General features: G+C 40.8%; 1 protein-coding gene across 10 annotated transcripts in view; it reads right to left on the bottom strand.

The window, feature by feature from the left end:
• The window catches only part of hmgxb3.L (HMG-box containing 3 L homeolog), a 140,205-nt gene that overhangs the window by 93,791 nt on the left and 20,426 nt on the right, over window positions 1–25,988 (bottom strand). For 9 of the 10 annotated variants that reach the window (XM_018251216.2, XM_041585258.1, XM_018251210.2 and 6 more), the window contains 1 exon segment: window positions 1,705–1,845. In XM_018251216.2, coding sequence (XP_018106705.1) covers window positions 1,705–1,845 — 141 coding nt within the window. 10 annotated transcript variants of the gene reach the window in all.

Below are 25,988 nucleotides of genomic sequence, written 5' to 3'. Positions count from 1 at the left end.
TTGAGACAGGACTTGTACCGTCACCGCGTCTGCTGGTTGATGATTTTGTCCTTGCACTGTGGTGTGTCCGATTGTTCCCCCATCTGAACTCTGGCAGCTAGGTGAAGAGGCACTTGAGTTTAGGTGGCGCTCATTGTCAGAGTCTTCTGCGCCATCTTGGATCTCTCGCTTGTGAGGCCGCCAGAGTTTATTTGCAGAAATGGCGACATTGTGCCGGCCTGCTCTTTGGTTCTGCGTCTCCCAATATATCGGCTAGTTTCCCTCGCCTGCTAATGTGCTCGGTGCGAAGAATTGAGAGTATATTAGCTTATTGGCGAGCAATGCTATATTGGGTCAAGAAGCTCTGTGTAGGTACGTCTACTCCTACTCCATGCCGCGCATGCACCCCCCCCAGCAGTTTATTTCAGTGCTCCCTTGTGCTGGTGCCCCTTTCAATAGCTGTGTGAACCAGAGCATTGGCACTCAGACATTAGGTATAAATCACATGAACAGGTGCAGCCACCTTTATTAAAAGTATTTAAGTACTTTTAACAATTTGCACTTGCATTATTAAATTACCCCCATTTGTACTAAAAGGCACCAAGTTTGCACAGGAGCAGTAACCCATAGCAACCAATAAGATGTTTGCTTTTAAACAGGTGCCCAGAAGATTCTACCTGCTGTTTGGTTACTATGGGTTACTGCCCCATGGCAAACTAGTGACTTTTATTACATAACCTCATTAGCCTTTATGAGTGAGAGAAAAAAGGGCTTTAGATGACTGCCTAGCAAACACCATTACATGTAAGCCAATAAAAGCATTTAGCATAAAACATATTAAGTTAGGTTGAAAAAAGGCACAAGTCCATCAACTTCCATTTTACATGAGACCAGGGGAAATGTAAAATCGGGGGAATGTCTTCAATCAATTTATTCATCAAGAACGCAAAGGATGTAAGCACAGTAGTATGTTTTACTAACTGAAATCCAATATGTTACTATGAGTTAAAGGGGTTGTTCACCTTTGAGTTAACTTTTATTATGATGTAGAGAGTGATATTCTAAGACAATTTGGAATTGGTTTTCATTTTTTATCAGTTTTTTTTTTAGTTATTTAGCAGCTCTCCAGTTTGCCGTTTCAGCAATCTGGTTGCTTGGGCCCAAATTTCTCTAGCAACTATGCACCAATTTGAATAAGAGACTGGACTTGGAGTGAGTCTAAATAGAAAGATGAGTATTAAAAAGTAGCTATAACATGCAGAGTTAAAAAACTATAAAATAAATAAATGAAGACCAATTGAACTGGCCATTCTAGAACATACTAAAAGTTAACTTGAACCACCCCTTTAAGCATAGCAAAAAATGATGTATAAAATGTGGGGAAATTTAAAATTAGGGTTTGTAAGACTGAGGTTTCACTGTATAAGCAGAGATTGTGGCAGGGTATTAGAAGGTAGATCATAAATTTGTATTCTCTAATGGCAACAGCCTGAAAGTGAGTAGGTTTGCCATCTGTGATTTCTATCGCAACAGACAGTTGGGCAAAACACTCACAATTACACCTCAATGTTTTCATTTTAACCATGTTGACTATTCCTTGGAAATGCTCACTGACATTTTTCTAGCGATGGTGATAAATGTGTGGCCTGACTGGGCTCATATGACCTTTTCTACCTTCTGTTCACTTGTCCTATTTACTGTTACTTTGTTCCTGAAAATGCATACCTGGGTTTTTTAGCTGTGTCACATTGTTCAGCACAGTTTTTGCATTTCTTTTTCTTTAAAGGTGGTTTGGCAGACAGATAGCTTCCTTCCATCTCCTCCGAGAATACAGTGACCTCTGTCCCATCGAAAGACACTTCCATTCTGCAGGAAACAGAGACATACTAATTAGAATTAATCTAAATATTTGTTCTAGGCTCATTGTGAGAGAGGAACTTTTTAGCCAGTGTACTGCCCATGAACACATCCTGTGGCTCTCACGTGAAAGGAAACATGTGGAAGCCCAAACTTTTGGGCAAAAAACTCTGATAAATGTTATAAGGTTAATAAAAAAACACATTCCGTAATCATTTGGAGTCATGGGAGATGTTAACTATTGAGAGAGAAGTGTCATTAACCCTTAAGCTGGTCATACGTGGGCAGATGTAATTTGTCCACTAGACTACTTTAGACCAAGTCTGCAGGTTATCTGTGCTTGTATGGACCCCCCCTACAGATATCTGGCCAAAACTCAGACCGTTATGTGTTGGGCAGGTTTAGAAATCTTGTTGGAAAAGAATAGCATTGGCTTTTTGATGCGGTGCTCTCATGTTGGCCTATGTTGACATCCATTAGTATAGGATCAGACCTATATGGCAGAGCACATGGGAACTAGAACAGGGAAAGATCTGCTCTGACGACACCAACAAATGAGAGGATCTTCAGCTGTATGGCCACCTTTACATGTCAAACCTTGCTAAGAACAAAGCTAATATTATAAAAATACTGGCCACTGGGAAAAAAAGTAATTTAAAAACAAAATTACTATATTTATACCACCCCAAATACACTAAAACATTCAATAGTTTTGTTTCTACAGTGTTCCTACTGCACACATTTTTGCACCAAAAAAGCCCCATAGCTGCACACAGTATTGTTACTTCTGTGTGACTTAACTGACACAAGCGTAAATGAGAAGGAAACTTTCAATACAAGGAGGTGCCAGATGTAAGAGCAACCCCCCCCCGCCAAAGATTGTAATGACTTACCCGATACCCCGGGCCGGTGCTCCTGTTAGCATAAAACTCCACTGCCCGAGGCTCTTGTGAACGAGCCACCCTCTTCCTACAAAAACCGACGCATGTGCAGTAGAGCAAAAAAGCTGGCTTTTTTTGTTAAATTCTGGCTTTTAACTCTACTGTGCATGCATACCTGCATGAAGAAATGAGGGAGAGGATTGCTCACTTGCTAGTGCCCCAAGCCACTACAGTTTATTACTAACAGGAGCACCCCCGGCCCTGGGTATCAGGTAAGTTATTACAATCGAAATGTTAGGGCATCCCCCTTGGATTGGAGCTTTCGTTCTCCTTTAAATGGAAATCTTGAAACACCAAATGTGTTGCCAATTTTGAACCCCACCCAGTGATCAATAATGCTAAAACTTCTATCCACAGGCTGGTGAGATTGAGTGATTTAGGGCCTGAAAGGGATTGTTCAGCTTTGAGATAACTTTTAGTATGATGTAGAGATTGATATTCTGAGACAATTTGCAATTGGCTTTCATTTTTTATTATTGAAGAGTTATTTAGCTTTTTATTCAGCAGCTCTCCAGTTTGCATTATAAGCAAGCTGGTAACCAGGGTCCAAAGGACCCTATGAATTGATATGAATAAGAGACTAGAATATGAATAGGAGAGGGGCTGAACAGAAAGATCAGCAATAGAAAGTAGCAATAAAAATACATTTGCATCCTTCCAGAGCATTTACTTTTTAGAAGGGTCAGCAACAGCCATTTGAAAGCTTCAGAGTCAGAAGAAAAAAGCAAATAACTATAAAAATATAAAAAATAATGAAAACCAACTGAAAAGTTGCTTAGAATTGGCCATTCTATAACATACTGAAAGTTACCTTAAAGGTGAAACACCCCTTTAAGGTGGCCATAGACTTAACAATAAAGATAGTTTGTTTCAATACACACGTGTAGAGCTGAATTGTCAGATATACAGGTAGAAACAATAGAATTCTACCTGTATCTGACATTTTAGCACTAACAATGGCCGATGTTTGGGTGCCTTTGAAGGCACCTGATCAAAAATTTCGTCCAGCCCGATCGATATCCAAGTCTTCTGCAATATCGGTCGGCTCTTTTCCCACCATGCACGCACCAAATATCATACGCAAATTTGTGCGTCTATATCCAAATTCACTCCCCTTTAAATGAGGGTTGTTAGTTTACCCATTAATCCACAGATAGAATGCCTAATAGTCATCCCTTATTTTAACTCTTTCCAAACCACTAACAGTCACTGATTTTTGGGAAAGAAAATCTACTTCTGAGTGGCAATTGCCTTCAGTGAGAACGAATCAATAATGTTTCAGGAAAATAAGAAGTGCATGTCTGAATCTCTCTGATGTGAGTTGTGCATTACGGGCCATTACTGGTAATGTTGCAAATTAGCATAAACACAAAAACAGAGCTGTTTATTCTACAATCTTTTGCAATGGAAATGGTTCTTGATGCCAATGTTAGTAAAAGGGATTTTTTTTTCCTGTTCTTGTTACCTTACAAGGTGTTTAGTCTAAATTTTTTGTATGGTTGTTTATGACCCACTTTTCATATCAAACGTATGATAATTTGATAACAAACAAAATACAAACTTTGATGACAAACATTTTTTAAAATTAATTTACCATTGTAAAGATGCCCAACTTAGGTCCTAGTCCATACTAGCTTTTCGTGAAGACAAAAAGCTAGTGTGGACTAGGACCAAGATGGACATCTTTACAATGGTATAGTGTAAATGGGGACATGGCTGTAAAAGAAAAAAAATAGGCAAAGAGAATTAGAGGGACATGGAAAGAACTTTGCTCATAACCTATTAACAAAGATATCATACAAGGAATGTATTGCCTTTTACATAGTAAGTTAGGTTGAAAAGTTCAACCTTTTAACTTTTTTTAACCTGCCTGGCCAGTTGATCCAGAGGAAGGCAAAAAAAAAAACCCATCTGAAGCCTCTCCAATTTGCCTCAGAGGGGGAAAATTCCTTCCTGACTCCAAAATGGCAATCTGACTAGTCCCTGGATCAATTTGTACTATGCGCTATCTTCCATAACCCTGAATTCTCTCACTTGCTAAAAAGCCATCCAACCCCTTCTTAAAGCTATCTAATGTATCAGCCAGTACAACTGATTAAGGGAGAGAATTCCACATGTTCACAGCTCTCACTGTAAAAAAAAAAACCCTTCCGAATATTTAGACGGAACCTCTTTTCTTCTAAACGGAATGGGTGACCTTGTGTCAGCTGGAAAGACCTACTGGTAAATAAAGCATTAGAGAGATTATTATATGATCCCTTATATATTTATATATAGTTATATCACCCCTTAAACGCCTCTTCTCCAGCGCGAACATCCCCAATTTGGCCAGTCTTTCTTCATAGTTAAGATTTTCGATACCTTTTACCAGCTTAGTTGCCCTTCTTTGTACCCTTTCTAAAACAATAATGTCCTATTTGAGTGATGGAGACCAAAACTGTACGGCATATTCTAGATGCGGCCTTACCAGTGCTCTATAAAGTGGAAGAATGACCGCTTCCTGCCGTGAATCAATGCCCCTTTTAATAAAGCTCAAGACCTTATTTGCCCTTGATGCTGCTGACTGGCATTGCTTGCTACAGCCAAGTTTATCATCTACACGGAGTCCAAGGTCCTTTTCTATAATGGATTTGCCTAGTGCAGTCCCATTAAGGGTATAAGTGGCTTGGATATTTTTATCAACATTGAATCTCATTTGCCACTTAGCTGCCCAGATTGCCAGTTTGTCAAGATCCTGTTGCAAGAATGCCACATCCTGTATGGAATTTATTGGGCTGGATAGTTTTGTGTTATCTGCAAACACTGATACATTACTTACAATACCCTCCCCTAAGTCATTAATAAACAAGTTAAAAAAGTGGACCCAAAACCGAGCCCCAAGGGACCCCACTTAGAAACTTTCTCCAAGTAGAGAATGTACCATTAACAACCACCCTCTTTACCCGATCCTGTAGCCAGTTTCCTATCCATGTGCAAACAACCTCATTAAAGGGGAAGGAAACCTAGTCGGTGCAAACCCCCCACCCCCCTCCCGTTTGTTGCCCACCCTCCCTCCTCCCCCCTGGCCTACCCGTCCCGCTGGGCAAATGCCCCTAACTGGTTACTTACCCTTCTGCGCAGGTCCAGTCCAGGGAGTTCACAGACGACATCTTCTTCCACGCGATCTTCTTCCTGCTTTGAACGGCGCATGCGCAGTAGGATCATTTCGCCGGTACGATCTACTGCGCATGCGCGTGACTTTTGGCGCATGTGCAGTAGATCCGTACCGGCGAAATGATCCTACTGCGCATGCGCCAAAGCGCCGTTCACAGCAGGAAGAAGATCGCGTGGAAGAAGATGTCGTCTGTGAACTCCCTGGACTGGAGCTGCGCAGAAGGGTAGGTAACAAGTTAGGGGCATTTGCCCAGCGGGACGGGTAGGCCAGGGGGGAGGAGGGAGGGTGGGCAACACACGGGAGGGGGAGTGGGGGGTTTGCGCTGACTAGGTTTCCTTCCCCTTTAAGCCCAAAAGACCTTAGTTTAGAAAGCAGTCATTTGTGGGAACAGTATCAAAAGCTTTGGCAAAATCCAAATAAATCACACCTACTGCCCCCACTGTCCAGCATCTTACTTACCTCATCATAAAAATCAATCAAATTTGTCTGACATGATATAAATAAAGTCCAAAATCCCCCCTCCCATCCCATACAACCAACATAGAGAATGTTTATAGAAAAAAAAAAAATTCGCACCCACATATGCCAACCTCTTTATGGGGTGGTGGGAAGAGGTACACATCTTTACTGGATTGGTGCACAGAGTGGAGCATATTAAATTTTATAAAAGATATGTGGATGATCTTTTATACATATAGTAGGGCACTGAGGTTGCATTTATGGAGTTTGTAAAGGCACTTAATAGTAATGATCTTAATTTAAGGTTTACTCACACTTTTCAGAGCACTTCTATTGATTTTCTAGATTTGAAACTCACTGGAAAAGGTAACAAAATTGATCGCACGGTATTTCGGAAACTAACGGCAGGAAATTCCCTCCTGAGGGCCGATTCCTGCTATCCGAGTCATGTTTTTAAAGGGGACATTTCATATAACCTTCATATTCAGATATATTACACATCCTTCCTCAAAACATGTAATGATGCAGAAAGAAAAACGTTTTGAAAGCATTTTACCTCCTAGAACTGTCATTATATCAGAGCTGCAGAGAGAACCTCTCTGGTCGGTGTCTAGGATGAAATGAAGAGTGGGAGTGTCTGTTCATTCTCTCACAGGAAGTAGTCACAGCACTGACTGACAGGCTGAACTCAGGCAGCCAAACCCCTCCCCTCCCACCCTCTGTCCTGTGTGTCCCAGCCTGCACATAACTGTCTTATGTTGCTGCCTGATCATTCACTTATAACTATATATCTTACATGCTCAACATAAATCAATAGATGTGAAGGTTAATACAAACTGTAATAGTAATGTAATAGTAATAGTATTTTCTTTTATTTAAAGTACAACAGTATTGCCCTGTGTTCCAATCAGGTGCAGGGAGTTGCAAGGTAAAATGCAGCTGTATTGGAACAATTTATGACCAGGTGCAGGGAGTTGCAAGGTAAAATGCAGCTGTTCTGGAACAATTTAAAATGAGGTGCAGGGAGTTGCAAGGAGAAATGCAGCTGTTGTGGAGCAGTTTATGATCAGGTGCAGGGAGTTGTAAGGGGAAATGCAGCTGTTATGGAACAATTTATGATCGGGTGCAGGGAGTTGCAAGGGAAAATTCAGCTGTTATGGAACAATTTCTAGAGAGGTGCAGGGAGTTGCAAGGGAATAAATGCAGCAGTTCTGGGATAATTTATGATCTGGTGCAGGGAGTTGCAAGGGGAAATACAGCAGTTATGGAACAATTTATAGGGAGGTGCAGGGAGTTGCAAGGGAATAAATGCAGCTGTTCTTGGATAATTTATGATCAGGTGCAGGAAGTTGCAAGGGGAAATGCAGCTGTTATGGAACAATTTATAGGGAGGTGCAGGGAGTTGCAAGGGGAAATGCAGCTGCTATGGAACTATTTATAGGGAGGTGCAGGGAGTTGCAAGGGAATAAATGAAGCTGTTCTGGGATAATTTATGATCAGGTACAGGGAGTTGCAAGGGGAAATGCAGCTGTTATGGAACAATTTATAATGAGGTGCTGGGAGTTGCAAGGGAATAAATGCAGCTGATGTTCTAGAATTGTATACCATCTAATAACGGATGCAGGGAGTTACAAAGGAAAACCCATAAGACGTTGATTGTTGTTTGTATACAACATAATACTGTGTATAAAATGACTATGGTACTTACACTAACTGCTCATACACATTGCCCCCAGAAAAGAATAAAATACTTTTAGCAGCAGATTATGTATTATTTATACAGAAGTTTGCTTTTCTTTCTTTTCCACAATTATTGCAGGGCAAGAGAAAGGAACAAGCAGTGAAGGGAGGGGGAGGAAAACAAACAGGGCATAGAGGGGGTTAAATAAATAGGACACAGAGGGAGAGAAAGGAGCAGGGAAGGGAAAACCAGCAGTAAGGGTTAACAGAAGTCTGCAGGGAAGGACTGAGAGAGACATCACAGACACACCCACTCCTCCCTCGCTGGCTGTTGCGCTATAGCAGTGATCCCCAACCAGTAGCTTGTGAGCAACATGTTGCTCTCCAACCCCTTGGATGTTGCTCCCAGTGGCCTCAAAGCAGGTACTTATTTTTGAATTCCAGACTTGGAGGCAAGTTTTGGTTGCATAAAAACCAGGTGTACTGCCAAACAGAGCCTCAATGTAGGTTGACAATCCACATAGAGACTACCAAATGGCCAATCACAGCACTTATTTGGCTGCCAAGAACATTTTTATGCTAGTGTTGCTCTCCGACTCCTTTTACTTCTGAATGTTGCTCACGGGTTCAAAAGGTTGGGGATCCCTGCGCTATAGCTTATACAGAAAGAGCTTCTCAGATACTGAAGAGTCTGAGACAGGAAGTTTCAAAGGGGGAGGGCTGAGAACAGTTTTCAAGCAAATACAGACATTTTTTGATGCAAAATATATTAAAATAAAAACACTTTCTTCTATTTTACATTATTTGAAATGGTTTGATGCATTGTGAAAATTTATGCTATATGCCCCCTTTAAGGCTGTACCCATAGGTCAGTTTCAGCGGTTAAGGAGAAATTGCAGTACAGATAAGGAGTTTATAATACAATCAGTTGAATTGCGAGATTGATTTTTGGAAAGAGGTTATTCTTTGAAGTATTTAATAGAGGCGCTCACCAGAGCATTTAGTAAACAATATTATAAAGTCAAGCAAATAGTTAAAAATTATCTCCCTGTTTTAAATAGGGATACAAAACTATGAGAAGTTCTGGAACAAGGTTGTAAATTTATTACGCATAAGGCAAAGACAGTGGGTAATACTACTTTTGGATGCAACCTGACAATAAAATTTCTTCGTAGCAAGGACCAAACATGGAGTCGTTTTAGTTTCCTTGTTAGGCCTGATGCTTCAGCGTTTTACTCTGAGCAGCTAAAGGAGCTTTAGCAGCTCAGAGTAAAACGCTGAAGCATCAGGCCTAACAAGAAAACTAAAACGACTCCATGTTTGGTCCTTGCTACGAAGAAATTTCATTGTCAGGTTGCATCCAAAAGTAGGAAGACACACAACTGCAGGAAAGAATCCCACTAGCCTCAGCTTTTCCAGGACTCTTAACTGTTCTCCCAATGTCTTCACTTTCATACAACGCATCTTTTATCCGCCAACTGACCTCGTGAGGACCTGACCCTGGTTGAACTAGAAAGTGGATGAGAAGACGCCGAGTCTGTGGGACACGAGGCAACTAGTGTGTCCAGGAGCAAGATCGCAAAGATAGCGAGCGCAATATATCGTGAAATCAAGAAGAAAGCAGTGACACCGCTTAGAAGGACGGGTTGAGCCTTACCACACTGCGGATCTGCATCTATCTGTAGCCGTGTCCGGGAAATCCTGTAAGTACTAACTAAGCAGGGCCCTGATACCGGCTTCTATGATATTTCACATTGGTGCGTTTTTTGTCTTTCCTTTGTTTTAAAGATAAGAAGCGATCGCTGGCTGTGAACGCAACATTGGGACAAATCTTTTGGGTCCGGATCCCTGTAGAATACAGGGAATCTTTGAGACATTTGGGGGACACAAAAGTTGGTGTATTTTATTTTGTAAACGGAAGCGCATAACAAACCAATTGTTTTAATATTATTTTAGGGACGGAATCCCTTTGTACTTTGCGCATCCAGTGTTTTATTTTTGCGCAAGATTAATACTACTGTATATCTTTTTGTTCTTATTTAAGGATTCAAGGGATAGAGAAGATCACCCCAACAGCGAGGGGTGGCGATTTGATGCAGAGGTTGCTTTATAGGGAAGCATACTGGATTTTCACATTGGAAACCAGACAACCTTTAGGTTTGAACCTGCGTTTTGACATCTCTTGCCATATCTAATAATTCTGTCTCAGCAGCTTCACTTTATTGTCACCTTGATTCTTGCTTTGAAATTTGATACATATAAGGATATTGGTCTATAGACTTATAGTGAGATGGACCTGGAGGATTCAAAGTCCACCATTGGTATCTTTAGAATTTCTTTAATATGCTTTTATATGCACCTAGATGTAATTACAATTTTGTGTTAGTATGAGGGATTAGTACACATATTGAATTTAGAATATATTATATAAATAAAGTGGCCATAATTGGTTACATTGCACGAGGGTTAATTTTGTATTAAAGGGATACTGTCATGGGAAAAAAAATTTTTTTTCAAAATCAATCAGTTAATAGTGCTGCTCCAGCAGAATTCTGCACTGAAATCCATTTCTCAAAAGAGCAAACAGATTTTTCTAATTCAATTTTGAAATCTGACATGGGGCTAGACATATTGACAATTTCCCAGCTGTCCCAAGTCATGTGACTTGTGCTCTGCTTAACTTCAAACACTCTTTACTGCAAGTTAGAGTGATATCACCCCCTCCCTTTTCCCCCCAGGAGCCAAACAAAAGAACAATGGGAAGGTAACCAGATAACAGCTCCCTAACACAAGATAACAGCTGCCTGGTAGATCTAAGAACAACACTCAATAGTAAAAACCCATGTCCCACTGAGACACATTCAGTTACATTAAGAAGAAAAACAGCAGCCTGCCAGAAAGCATTTCTCTCCTAAAGTGCAGGCACAAGTCACATGACCAGGGGCAGCTGGGAAATTGACAAAATGTCTAGCCCCGTGTCAGATTTCAAAATTGAATATAAAAAAATCTGTTTGCTCTTTTGAGAAATTCTGCTGGAGTAGCACTATTAACTGATGCGTTTTGAAAAAACATGTTTTCCGATGACAGTATCCCTTTAATAGCCAGAAAAAAAGCCAGCAGCACACCGAATCAAGCTTGATAAAGGGCCTGGTAGGCTCGAAACGTTGCCTTCTTGCATATGGGCTAAATAAATTTTCATCTTTGAACACAACTACAACAAGATTCGGTGTGCTGCTGGCTTTTTTTTCTGGATATTGATTTGACCCAGTGACAGGAGTGGGTCTCACAGTACAGCACCTGACACTAATTGAGTATCCCTTTAACAGGTCATTAAACCATCACAGATACACGATAAATTGGTTATCGTGGTTAATTATTGGTTTGAATTTGATTATTTATTTAGTTAATTTGTGAGGTTAAGTCGCTGTATAGTCGAAATGTTGTACATTTTGGTAAATGAATACTGATTAATTGAGTTATAAGTCTATAAAGTGTATATAATTTAGTAAATGAACACTGAGTAATTGATTTAATACATGTAATTTATTCACTAGTAGATATGATAATTCCCATAATAATTAGAAATAATTTAGGTCCTTATATTTTATGTTGCTTATTGATTTGGTAATTATTTTGAGCATTGGCACGGAATTCAATGTATTGGGTAATGTTAAGGAATTTCGTTTGGAAGCTAATAGGTATTAAAATGTTTTGTGTAGCAAGCATAAAATTAATGAAGCCAGTCTAATTAGCATTGCTATGCAACCATTGAATCTATCCGATATTTAATTAATTGATTTAGCCTAATGTCTATCGTTCGCTGTACAAGCTTGCAACAGTGGTGTTGAGACGGCTTTAACTGCATTGAAGAACCATGGTGCGTCTGAAGCGATCTCGAGATTGCTTGTAAAAGTAGTGCTGAGGCGGTTTTGGATACACTGAAAAATCATGGTCTACATGGATACTGGTAGTTACACCAAATAAAGAAATTGAAGTATTTTGGGATGCAGTTATGTTGGAGATCTTGGATGTCTAATATGATGCGCTTGATCTATGGGCCGGCTTAGGTGCTGGGAAGTTAATTATTTTTCTTTCATTTTCTTTTCTTTCCTTTCATCCATGCTTTGAAAGTGTGTTCGCTGAGATATAATGAAAGGAATCTTGCAAATATATTTTGTTTAGTTGGCATTGTGTCAGTTTCTCTATATTAATAGGCACCATTTGAAACAGGGTATCGATTTCAATGTGGTACCAATTATCAGGAGCAAGATTGATCTAGTTATTATTAAGGTTGTTTTATAATATTGTTGTATAACATTTAGACATCAATTGCTAATTTAGTTAATTATAATATAATTTCAAATTTGATTGTTCACTTTTCACTATTAAAGGAATTGTTCAGTGTAAAAATAAAAACTGGGTAAATAGATAGGCTGTGCAATATAAAATATGTTTCTAATATAGTCAGTTAGCCAAAAATGTAATATATAAAGGCTGGAGTGATTTCATGTATAACAAGTCAGTCAGAGCACTACTTCCTGCTTTTCAGCTCTCTTGGTTTACACTGACTGGTTGCCCTGGCTACCAGACAGTAACCAATCAGAGACTTGAGGGGGGGGCACATGGGTCATTTCTGTTGCTTTTGAATCTGAGCTGAATATCAATTACAAACTCACTGAACAGAAATGTACCATGTGGCCCCCCTTCAAGTCGCTGACTAACTCAGTTATAGAGCTTGAAAAGCAGGAAGTTGGATTCTGGCTGTTTTATTAGACATCTGTTCACTCCAGCCTTTATACATTACATTTTTGGCTAACTAACTATATTAGAAACATTTTTTATTTTGCACAGCTTATCTATTTACCCAGTTTTTATTTTCACACTGAACTATTCCTTTAACCAGTATTTTACGTTACTGTTATTCAGCATTTCACTGTTATTTGAAATAAGAGCAACTGTTTTACTTCAGCTAAAATAATTAAAATTTTAGGGTTAATGTTAGGATGACTGACTTTTCACGTCACATCCTTTAAATTTTGTTCACGGCAGGTTTTAATCATGCCTATGAGTTAAGGTGGCCATAGACGCAAAGATCCGCTCGTTTGGCAACATCGCCAAACGAGCGGATCTTTCCCCGATATACAATTAACGAGCATGGCTATATCAGGGGTAATCTGATTGTTCGGCCGTATGGCCGAGCCACCAAACGGCCGATCGACCAAACAACCGATCTCCACCGGACGAAAGATGTCGGCACACGCCACACACGATCCGAAAATCGTACAAATCCTCGATTTGTACGATAGGATCTGTGTGTCTATGGCCACCTTAAGTATCCTCGGATATGAAACGCATGAGGATCAGTTGTTTTAGCTGTTTCTTGAATAAAGGCTTTTAATTACATTGACTGGCCCTTGGAGTGCATGCTTCTTCGCTATCTTCACTGAATTACTCCCCCAGCTACGGGTTCGGGGCGCTGCACCCGGACCACTTTACATTATCTGTGAGTTTCCACCTACAAAGGATTGCTGTGAATATATATTGTATGCTATATACTGGTTAAAGCTACACCCCGTGGGGGGGCGTGGCCAAGCAAGCGATGTAGACGGATGTGCTAAGCTGAGCTCCGTCTGAACTAACTATCGAACAGTCATTTTGAGCGGAACCACAGGCCACCAACTACATCTGTGTGGATCAGTAAGTCATCCGATCACAAGTCATGGGTGGTACAAAGAAATCTGCAGACTCGGGAGACTTTCTTCTATTTTACATTATTTGAAATGGTTTGATGCATTGTGAAAATTTATGCTATATGCCCCCTTTAAGGCTGTACCCATAGGTCAGTTTCAGCGGTTAAGGAGAAATTGCAGTACAGATAAGGAGTTTATAATACAATCAGTTGAATTGCGAGATTGATTTTTGGAAAGAGGTTATTCTTTGAAGTATTTAATAGAGGCGCTCACCAGAGCATTTAGTAAACAATATTATAAAGTCAAGCAAATAGTTAAAAATTATCTCCCTGTTTTAAATAGGGATACAAAACTATGAGAAGTTCTGGAACAAGGTTGTAAATTTATTACGCATAAGGCAAAGACAGTGGGTAATACTACTTTTGGATGCAACCTGACAATAAAATTTCTTCGTAGCAAGGACCAAACATGGAGTCGTTTTAGTTTCCTTGTTAGGCCTGATGCTTCAGCGTTTTACTCTGAGCAGCTAAAGGAGCTTTAGCAGCTCAGAGTAAAACGCTGAAGCATCAGGCCTAACAAGAAAACTAAAACGACTCCATGTTTGGTCCTTGCTACGAAGAAATTTCATTGTCAGGTTGCATCCAAAAGTAGGAAGACACACAACTGCAGGAAAGAATCCCACTAGCCTCAGCTTTTCCAGGACTCTTAACTGTTCTCCCAATGTCTTCACTTTCATACAACGCATCTTTTATCCGCCAACTGACCTCGTGAGGACCTGACCCTGGTTGAACTAGAAAGTGGATGAGAAGACGCCGAGTCTGTGGGACACGAGGCAACTAGTGTGTCCAGGAGCAAGATCGCAAAGATAGCGAGCGCAATATATCGTGAAATCAAGAAGAAAGCAGTGACACCGCTTAGAAGGACGGGTTGAGCCTTACCACACTGCGGATCTGCATCTATCTGTAGCCGTGTCCGGGAAATCCTGTAAGTACTAACTAAGCAGGGCCCTGATACCGGCTTCTATGATATTTCACATTGGTGCGTTTTTTGTCTTTCCTTTGTTTTAAAGATAAGAAGCGATCGCTGGCTGTGAACGCAACATTGGGACAAATCTTTTGGGTCCGGATCCCTGTAGAATACAGGGAATCTTTGAGACATTTGGGGGACACAAAAGTTGGTGTATTTTATTTTGTAAACGGAAGCGCATAACAAACCAATTGTTTTAATATTATTTTAGGGACGGAATCCCTTTGTACTTTGCGCATCCAGTGTTTTATTTTTGCGCAAGATTAATACTACTGTATATCTTTTTGTTCTTATTTAAGGATTCAAGGGATAGAGAAGATCACCCCAACAGCGAGGGGTGGCGATTTGATGCAGAGGTTGCTTTATAGGGAAGCATACTGGATTTTCACATTGGAAACCAGACAACCTTTAGGTTTGAACCTGCGTTTTGACATCTCTTGCCATATCTAATAATTCCGTCTCAGCAGCTTCACTTTATTGTCACCTTGATTCTTGCTTTGAAATTTGATACATATAAGGATATTGGTCTATAGACTTATAGTGAGATGGACCTGGAGGATTCAAAGTCCACCATTGGTATCTTTAGAATTTCTTTAATATGCTTTTATATGCACCTAGATGTAATTACAATTTTGTGTTAGTATGAGGGATTAGTACACATATTGAATTTAGAATATATTATATAAATAAAGTGGCCATAATTGGTTACATTGCACGAGGGTTAATTTTGTATTAAAGGGATACTGTCATGGGAAAAAAAATTTTTTTTCAAAATCAATCAGTTAATAGTGCTGCTCCAGCAGAATTCTGCACTGAAATCCATTTCTCAAAAGAGCAAACAGATTTTTCTAATTCAATTTTGAAATCTGACATGGGGCTAGACATATTGACAATTTCCCAGCTGTCCCAAGTCATGTGACTTGTGCTCTGCTTAACTTCAAACACTCTTTACTGCAAGTTAGAGTGATATCACCCCCTCCCTTTTCCCCCCAGGAGCCAAACAAAAGAACAATGGGAAGGTAACCAGATAACAGCTCCCTAACACAAGATAACAGCTGCCTGGTAGATCTAAGAACAACACTCAATAGTAAAAACCCATGTCCCACTGAGACACATTCAGTTACATTAAGAAGAAAAACAGCAGCCTGCCAGAAAGCATTTCTCTCCTAAAGTGCAGGCACAAGTCACATGACCAGGGGCAGCTGGGAAATTGACAAAATGTCTAGCCCCGTGTCAGATTTCAAAATTGAATATAAAAAAATCTGTTTGCTCTTTTGAGAAATTCTGCTGGAGTAGCACTATTAACTGATGCGTTTTGAAAAAACATGTTTTCCGATGACAGTATCCCTTTAATAGCCAGAAAAAAAGCCAGCAGCACACCGAATCAAGCTTGATAAAGGGCCTGGTAGGCTCGAAACGTTGCCTTCTTGCATATGGGCTAAATAAATTTTCATCTTTGAACACAACTACAACAAGATTCGGTGTGCTGCTGGCTTTTTTTTCTGGATATTGATTTGACCCAGTGACAGGAGTGGGTCTCACAGTACAGCACCTGACACTAATTGAGTATCCCTTTAACAGGTCATTAAACCATCACAGATACACGATAAATTGGTTATCGTGGTTAATTATTGGTTTGAATTTGATTATTTATTTAGTTAATTTGTGAGGTTAAGTCGCTGTATAGTCGAAATGTTGTACATTTTGGTAAATGAATACTGATTAATTGAGTTATAAGTCTATAAAGTGTATATAATTTAGTAAATGAACACTGAGTAATTGATTTAATACATGTAATTTATTCACTAGTAGATATGATAATTCCCATAATAATTAGAAATAATTTAGGTCCTTATATTTTATGTTGCTTATTGATTTGGTAATTATTTTGAGCATTGGCACGGAATTCAATGTATTGGGTAATGTTAAGGAATTTCGTTTGGAAGCTAATAGGTATTAAAATGTTTTGTGTAGCAAGCATAAAATTAATGAAGCCAGTCTAATTAGCATTGCTATGCAACCATTGAATCTATCCGATATTTAATTAATTGATTTAGCCTAATGTCTATCGTTCGCTGTACAAGCTTGCAACAGTGGTGTTGAGACGGCTTTAACTGCATTGAAGAACCATGGTGCGTCTGAAGCGATCTCGAGATTGCTTGTAAAAGTAGTGCTGAGGCGGTTTTGGATACACTGAAAAATCATGGTCTACATGGATACTGGTAGTTACACCAAATAAAGAAATTGAAGTATTTTGGGATGCAGTTATGTTGGAGATCTTGGATGTCTAATATGATGCGCTTGATCTATGGGCCGGCTTAGGTGCTGGGAAGTTAATTATTTTTCTTTCATTTTCTTTTCTTTCCTTTCATCCATGCTTTGAAAGTGTGTTCGCTGAGATATAATGAAAGGAATCTTGCAAATATATTTTGTTTAGTTGGCATTGTGTCAGTTTCTCTATATTAATAGGCACCATTTGAAACAGGGTATCGATTTCAATGTGGTACCAATTATCAGGAGCAAGATTGATCTAGTTATTATTAAGGTTGTTTTATAATATTGTTGTATAACATTTAGACATCAATTGCTAATTTAGTTAATTATAATATAATTTCAAATTTGATTGTTCACTTTTCACTATTAAAGGAATTGTTCAGTGTAAAAATAAAAACTGGGTAAATAGATAGGCTGTGCAATATAAAATATGTTTCTAATATAGTCAGTTAGCCAAAAATGTAATATATAAAGGCTGGAGTGATTTCATGTATAACAAGTCAGTCAGAGCACTACTTCCTGCTTTTCAGCTCTCTTGGTTTACACTGACTGGTTGCCCTGGCTACCAGACAGTAACCAATCAGAGACTTGAGGGGGGGGGCACATGGGTCATTTCTGTTGCTTTTGAATCTGAGCTGAATATCAATTACAAACTCACTGAACAGAAATGTACCATGTGGCCCCCCTTCAAGTCGCTGACTAACTCAGTTATAGAGCTTGAAAAGCAGGAAGTTGGATTCTGGCTGTTTTATTAGACATCTGTTCACTCCAGCCTTTATACATTACATTTTTGGCTAACTAACTATATTAGAAACATTTTTTATTTTGCACAGCTTATCTATTTACCCAGTTTTTATTTTCACACTGAACTATTCCTTTAACCAGTATTTTACGTTACTGTTATTCAGCATTTCACTGTTATTTGAAATAAGAGCAACTGTTTTACTTCAGCTAAAATAATTAAAATTTTAGGGTTAATGTTAGGATGACTGACTTTTCACGTCACATCCTTTAAATTTTGTTCACGGCAGGTTTTAATCATGCCTATGAGTTAAGGTGGCCATAGACGCAAAGATCCGCTCGTTTGGCAACATCGCCAAACGAGCGGATCTTTCCCCGATATACAATTAACGAGCATGGCTATATCAGGGGTAATCTGATTGTTCGGCCGTATGGCCGAGCCACCAAACGGCCGATCGACCAAACAACCGATCTCCACCGGACGAAAGATGTCGGCACACGCCACACACGATCCGAAAATCGTACAAATCCTCGATTTGTACGATAGGATCTGTGTGTCTATGGCCACCTTAAGTATCCTCGGATATGAAACGCATGAGGATCAGTTGTTTTAGCTGTTTCTTGAATAAAGGCTTTTAATTACATTGACTGGCCCTTGGAGTGCATGCTTCTTCGCTATCTTCACTGAATTACTCCCCCAGCTACGGGTTCGGGGCGCTGCACCCGGACCACTTTACATTATCTGTGAGTTTCCACCTACAAAGGATTGCTGTGAATATATATTGTATGCTATATACTGGTTAAAGCTACACCCCGTGGGGGGGCGTGGCCAAGCAAGCGATGTAGACGGATGTGCTAAGCTGAGCTCCGTCTGAACTAACTATCGAACAGTCATTTTGAGCGGAACCACAGGCCACCAACTACATCTGTGTGGATCAGTAAGTCATCCGATCACAAGTCATGGGTGGTACAAAGAAATCTGCAGACTCGGGAGCCAGTAAAATCGATAAATTCGTTAAGGCTCAGGGCCAAGATGGCGGACGACAGAGTGAGCGTGCGGCCCAGGATATTGGCGCGGCAAATAATAAACCAGCAAAAGACGAGCCATCACTACAGGTCATCCTTGCAGAACTACGCCAAACCAGGCAGTCGCTGGAGACCAAGGTGGACATGAAGGTAGATGAAATTAAGGTCACCATTTCCCTCCTCCGCCAAGACATGCAGGCCTTGCGGGAGCGTACTACCGAAATGGAACGCAGAGTGGGGGATTTGGAGGACACCATCAATCCTATGCCTACCGCCCTTAAAGAGCTCAGGAAGCAGTTGGAAGAGCAAAGGGCAAGAGCAGACGATCTAGAGGGCAGGCAGAGGCGAAATAACGTCAGAATTGCTGGTCTGCCGGAGGGCCGAGAAGGGCGCAAACCCGAAAAATATCTGGAAAACCTGCTGCGCACTACCTGGGGTCCTGAGCAATTCTCCCCTATACTAGTAGTAGAACGCGCGCACCGAGTACCCACTAAAGCACTTCCACCTGGGGCCCCGCCACGAATTTTCATCGCAAAGCTACTCAACTATCGGGTTTGAGATACTGTCCTGAGACTGGCAAGAACCAAAGCACCGATAATCGTAGATGATGCCACTTTGCAATTCTACCTGGACTACATCATAGAAGTTCAGCGGCAGAGGGCAAAATTCACGAAGTCAGGAAACTCCTTCACGCTAAAAACATCCAATACTCCACCATCTTCCCAGCCAAGCTGCGTATTGTTGATCACAACACGACAAGATTCTTCACTAACCCCGGGGAGGCCATGGACTGGCTGGAATCCAGGAATCCGTGATAATGTGAGTACTGATCAGCCAAGATGGCAATATGTTTGAGCCTGTGATGTTCTATGGGCAGTTTGTTTAAGCGTTCATGCTCCCCCCCGGCTGGGGACATAAGCATACAGCCAAGGGTGGCTGTGGTGGCCGCACGGAATTTTCAGGTGCAGCTACCTAACTCTGCCCAAACACCCCATGATGGGCATATATACTTTTGATCAAAGTTACAGGGTGAAGGTCAACCCAAGTTGGGTGGGTATGACAGGGAGGGAGGGAGTGCACAAGTTTTTAATGCATCAAGATTCCACGCAAGTTGCACGGATGGGTGTAAATAACTTCCAAGTTTTGTTCCCCCTTTACTCTATCCCACGGGGTACCATGTCCCACGCCTACTATCTACAGGATCCACTGCGAGAGATGAGACTGTCTGAGCGCATGAGCAAAATGGGAAATGTGATTCCACAATGATACGGATTGCATTGTGGAATATTAGAGGTCTCAACTCTAAGATAAAAAGAGGCTTAATGTTCAATTACCTCAAAAAACCTGCTCCGGACATATTGTTCCTACAAGAGACACATCTGACAGGTCAACGAGTGTTAGCCCTTAAGAAACCATGGGTGTCCATGGCTTACCATTTGACTTACTCTATATACGGAAGAGGTGTCTCTGTTCTGATAAAAAAAGAGAACTCATTTTACTCTATGCAAATTGATATCAGATCCAAATGGCAGGTATCTAATAATTCACTGTATATTGCATAATGTGCTTATGACCTTGGTAAATGTTTATGTGTCACCCCCTTTTCGTACTGAAATTCTAGATGATGTAATGACTAAAGTGCTGTCACTTCCTGCAGCCCCAATTTGCATGTTAGGAGATTTCAACTGTATGATGAACCCACAGAAAGATAAGATCCCCCCGGGAACAGCGACCCATACTCCCCTTGCTGAATGGGCGACTCATTTGGGGATGGTTGATGTTTGGAGGTGGAGGTATCCAGGTGAGTCTGCTTTTTCGTGTCAGTCAGCCACATACCACACCTTGTCAAGAATAGATCACGCATTTCTTACCTTATATACAAGACATAACATTTCTCACAAGGGCCCTATCGGACCACTCCCCAATACAACTACAGCTTAAACTAGGAATGCAACAACACGAACTGGAGACTGAACTCTCATTGGCTTAAAGAGGAAGAGGTTGGGCAAAAAGCAGCAGCAGATTTCAAACAATATTGGGACATTGGCTGTGAGGGTGCTCACCCTAACATGATGTGGGATGCTGCTAAAGCAGTTCTCAGGGGGTCTTTTATACAGGCCATTAGCTTTAAAAAACGTAGCTATGCGGATAATAGGACAAATCTAGAGGTGCAAATAGAGGAAGCCGAGCAGCAATATAGAGCGGACCCCACTCCTGGTAACAAACGAATACTTAAATTAGCCCAACAAAACTTGGAACTTATGTTAACTAACCTAACAAATAAACAACTACTGCACAGAACGCAATATATATTCGAAAGTGGAGAAAAATGTAGCAAGACACTAGCATTCCTGGTTAAAAATGACCGACCACACATAACAATAGCACAAATCAAGATGCCTTCAGGAGTAATAATCACTGACCCGCTGAGCATTGCCAGTGCCTTCTCTGACTATTATCAAACCCTGTATGCAACAGTTAAAGACACTTCTACTGAGAAAACAAACACTTTCCTGCATACTATCCATTTCCCCTCTATGACTAATCAGCAAAAAAATTACTTAGATAATCCACTGACACAATTAGAGATTGCTGAGGCCATAACACAGCTGACCCCTCACAAAAGCCCTGGTCCAGATGGCCTACCAGTAGATTGGTACAAACAGGCTATCAAAGCAGTAGTCCCCAAATTAGAACAAACTTACAACACCGCATATGCACTGGAAGAACTACCGCCATCCTTTTACGATGCCCAGATAGTGGTCATACCCAAGCCTGGCAGGGAACCACAGTTATGCAGCTCGTACAGACCTATTTCGCTTTTGAACGCTGATGCAAAAATCCTGGCCAAAATAATGGCCACCAGACTTTCCAAGGTGGTCTCAGACATCATACACCCGGATCAGGCTGGGTTCATGCCCGGGAAAACCACGACAGGAAACAGACGCTTATTCACAAACTTACAACTAAGACACGAGAATGCAGGCTCCAGGATTCTGGTGTCCCTAGAAGCCAATAAGGCTTTTGACACAGTTGAGTGGGAATTTCTGTGGGCAGTCCTGCAAAGGTTTGGATTTGGGGTGAATTTTGTAAAATGGATCAGTTTGTTGTACAAGAAACCCACAGCATATGTGTTTGTAAATGGGGTGAACTCACCAAGAGTGAAGCTGGGGAGGGGTACCAGGCAGGGATGCCCTTTATCCCCCCTACTGTTTGCGCTATGTATTGAACCCCTTGCACTCTTAATTAGGCAGGCTCCTCAAATAACAGGGCTACGTTACAAGACTATAGAGGAGAAAATATCGTTGTATGCCGACGATGTGGTACTTTATCTTGAGAATGCAGGCCCCTCTCTAACGAATGCACTACAGGTAAAACGGAATATGGGAGACACGCTGGTATAACAATAAATAAGGATAAATCGGCCCTGCTCCCCATAGACCTGATCCCAGAAAGTGATAGATTGCAAATAACTGATCTCCAATGGGTTAGCAAACTGAAGTACATAGGGATAGAGGTGGAAGTGGATATGACCAAGTATGTGACTAATAACCTAGAACCGGTAATCAGGAAATTGCAACTAGCTACCACACAATGGGCCAACCTACCACTGACACTCTGGGGGAGGACCAATGTTATCAAGATGATATATTTACCCAAATTTCTGCACATCCTCCTGAACTGCCCCATGTACATTGACAATAAGGTATTTCGTAGAATTGACGCTATAATCAGGCCTTTCTTGTGGTCAAATAAGGCCCCTAGGATTGCTCTGCGCACCCTCACGTTGCCTAAAGATATGGGCAGTCTGTCGCTCCCAAATCTGCAACAGTACTATGTGGCCTCACAGATCTCCTACCTTCATGCTTGGTTTAATCCAGACACGAATTGTCCACTATTGGTCCTTCAAGCTTTAGTGGCAGGATCCTGGGAATCCCTTCGTAACGACCCATATAGGTTAGGGGCAAATATTGGGGTATAACTACCCCAATTAAAATATGGCAGCTGGTGATGAAGCACATGGGGAAAAAGATGGCCTATATCAACATTAAACAGCCAATATGGGGTAATAATAGCCTATCCCACTTTCGGCATTTTCCAGATTTCTTATACTGGCCACAACACAGTATTAAATATCTGGAACAGCTACAAGTGAACGATACCTTCCCCACTTTCATTCAACTACAACAAAATATGTCACCACCCCGACTTCTGCAATATCGGTATTTACAGTTAAAATCGAAAGCAAGTATTTAGGAGTGCTCTACCCTCTTATATTCACCTGTGTAGGTCCAGGTGCTAGACTGGAGGACCTTTGATAAAGGGTCCAGTTGGGCCCGAAACGTTGCCCTATTGTGTATATGTATGGGCTAATAAAACACTGAAGATTTTTTCAATACTACCGGTGTGCTACTGGATTTCTTCCATTGGGTATTTACAGTTAAGGCATGCCTTCAGGGAACAATTTGGTACTTTATCTTTGCCCTCACACTCCAACAAAATTGAGGAGCAGGCATGGAATGCTTCCCCTACAAAAGTGGTATCCAGAATCTATAGGGCACTTATGGGTAGTCAGGACTCAAAATATCCAGCACTATTTCTAAAGTGGCAGGCGGATATACCTAATCTAACTGAAGACGACTGGGAAGAGGCTACTGAAGACCCATACTGTCATTTGGTTTCAGGGAGAGATAAACTTATTCAATGCAAACTCCTGCACAGAGTATATATTACACCTCAGAGATTACATCAAATAGGGAGAAGGGAAAATGATGCTTGTCATAGATGCAATCAGACCCCTGCTCACTGGATACATATGTGGTGGGATTGCCCACTGATTAAAAAGTACTGGGATAAAATAGCTAGGTACATGGTTAATGATCTGGGACTACCACCGACGACGGAACCACAGCAGGTATTACTGGATGCCATTGGTGATTTCCCAAATACAAGTAAGGGCACTTGTACTTTGATTAAAATTTTACACCATTATGGCAGGAAAACAATTCTTATGCACTGGATGGGTAGGGATAACCCCACCATGAAAAAGTGGCGGAGACAGGTGAATACGGTACTTCCATTGTATAAGCTAACATTTGAAAAAAGGGGCAACATGACTAAATTTACAAAGGTTTGGGAGCCATGGTTAACACAGGAAGGATTGGACATAGACTTATCTCATCAAGAGAATTAGGGAAGAGTAATGGGAAACGTATGTTTTGTCTCCTATGTGCTTGTTATTACATACTGTGCTGTAATTTTAAGTACAATTTCACTGTTGATGTATGTGATTGTTTGTACGAAAATAATAAAAATTATTTTGGAGAAAAAAAAAGCTACACCCCGCTACGATAGACCCAGGGTTTGTACACCTGGGTCCCACTCCCACTGTGCTGGATGAGCCGTTAATTTTATAATACACTTTTGGAGATTAAGCTGCTGTTTCTTCCTTGTAAACATTAAAGGGGATCTATCGTGAAAATCAAATTCTCCTAATGAATAGTTGAGGTGGAAATAATTCAATCTTCAAATATATTTCTTTAGCAGAAATGCTTACTTTTTTAGTAAAATGAAATATTAATACATGCAATTAGGGCTCTTTCTCTGAGAGACAGTTCAAGCTACTGCCGAATGGGCGTGGCTTCTCACTAGCTATGATGTCACTTAGCAACTAGCAAAGTCCCACCCTCCTCCATGCTGAATAGCATCCTCACACCAACTGTTACTCCGGAAGATCCTTGTGAGAAAAGTAAGCCTGTCAGGTTTGCACATTCTCACAGTCAACTACACCAAGTACCACCACAAAAAGGAGGGAGAGCCCCAAAGTGTTTTATTGTAATCTATTGGTGTAAAGTATTCTCTATCTGGGAAATGTGATAGGAAGATCTGGCTGCTCTGATTCTGAAGTGCTTGTTATTTTATTCCTTCTTGTTTGAAAATTTTCCAAATGTCCCATGTTTGGTTTGCATAGCTTCCATTAACCTAAGGCCAACCAAAAAAATGGAAAAGAGCCATCTTTGAATGGGGGCAAGAAAGATTTTAATTCATCCATGTACCTTCCTAGAACATCAGCTTCAATAACAGCTAAAGATGGTTGGTTAAGTGTTACTTTTTTCAGCTACAATAGGCACCATCTCTCCCTACTATACCTGCAATTCCACAGCCACACTCCCTTCCCTGAGACTATTATCTTTTCAGCTACTATAGGCACCATATCTCCCTACTATACCTGCAATCCCAAAGTCACACTCCCTTCCCAGAGACTATAAACCCACTGTTACTATAGGCACCTTATCTCCCTACTACACCTGCTATCCCACAGTCACACTCCCTTCCCAGAGACTATTATCCACTGTTACTATAGACACCATCTCTCCCTACTATACCTGCTATCCCACAGTCACACTCCCTTCCCAGAGACTATTATCCCACTGTTACTATAGACACCATCTCTCCCTACTATACCTGTTATCCCACAGCCACACTCCCTTCCCAGAGACTATTATGCCACTGTTACTCTAGGCACCATCTCTCCCTACTATACCCCCTCACTCAATGTTATCTCCACTTCATATCTAGATGATGCTGAATATCTGTGAAGTCCCCTACTCAAGGCTCTAGGCTACACAGCCTGCATAACGGAGGTGCTGATTTAATTCCCAATAGTCTCTTGTTACCTACCGCTGTTGTTATTGGGGGGTCTAGGAGAGTATTTTTTTTTTTTTTTTTAAAGGTTTTTATTTTTTTTGTTTTTAACGACACACAAACAAGACAGTCACAGTCCATTTACAATTCAGAACAAACCTCACAGCATTATTTACTGACAGAGCAATCACAATGCTTATACATTACAAGGAAGGGAGAAGGTAGCAATACAGGTCAAATCCTGATAAATGGTCTGTGCACGACCACCAAGAGTATCTAGACAGGAGGTGCCTCTGGAAGCTCAAGTGTTGGGTTAGCATCTAACCAAGAGGCCCAAATATTATTGAATTTAGTAGGAGATCCTCGAGCTGCATATGTCAGTTTTATAAGTGGTAGAGTTTTGTTCACTAGTGTAACCCAGTCTAGCAGTTTCGGTGATTCAGAACTCATCCACTTAATGGCAATTAGCTTCTTTGCATAAAACAGGACCGCTCTCATCAGTTTCCTGGAGTCAGC

This window comes from Xenopus laevis, chromosome 3L (assembly GCF_017654675.1).
Source record: "Xenopus laevis strain J_2021 chromosome 3L, Xenopus_laevis_v10.1, whole genome shotgun sequence".
NCBI classification, from domain to species: domain Eukaryota; kingdom Metazoa; phylum Chordata; class Amphibia; order Anura; family Pipidae; genus Xenopus; species Xenopus laevis.
The sequence above is the reverse complement of the archived record's forward strand: the minus strand, read 5'-3'. Positions and strand labels throughout refer to the sequence as shown.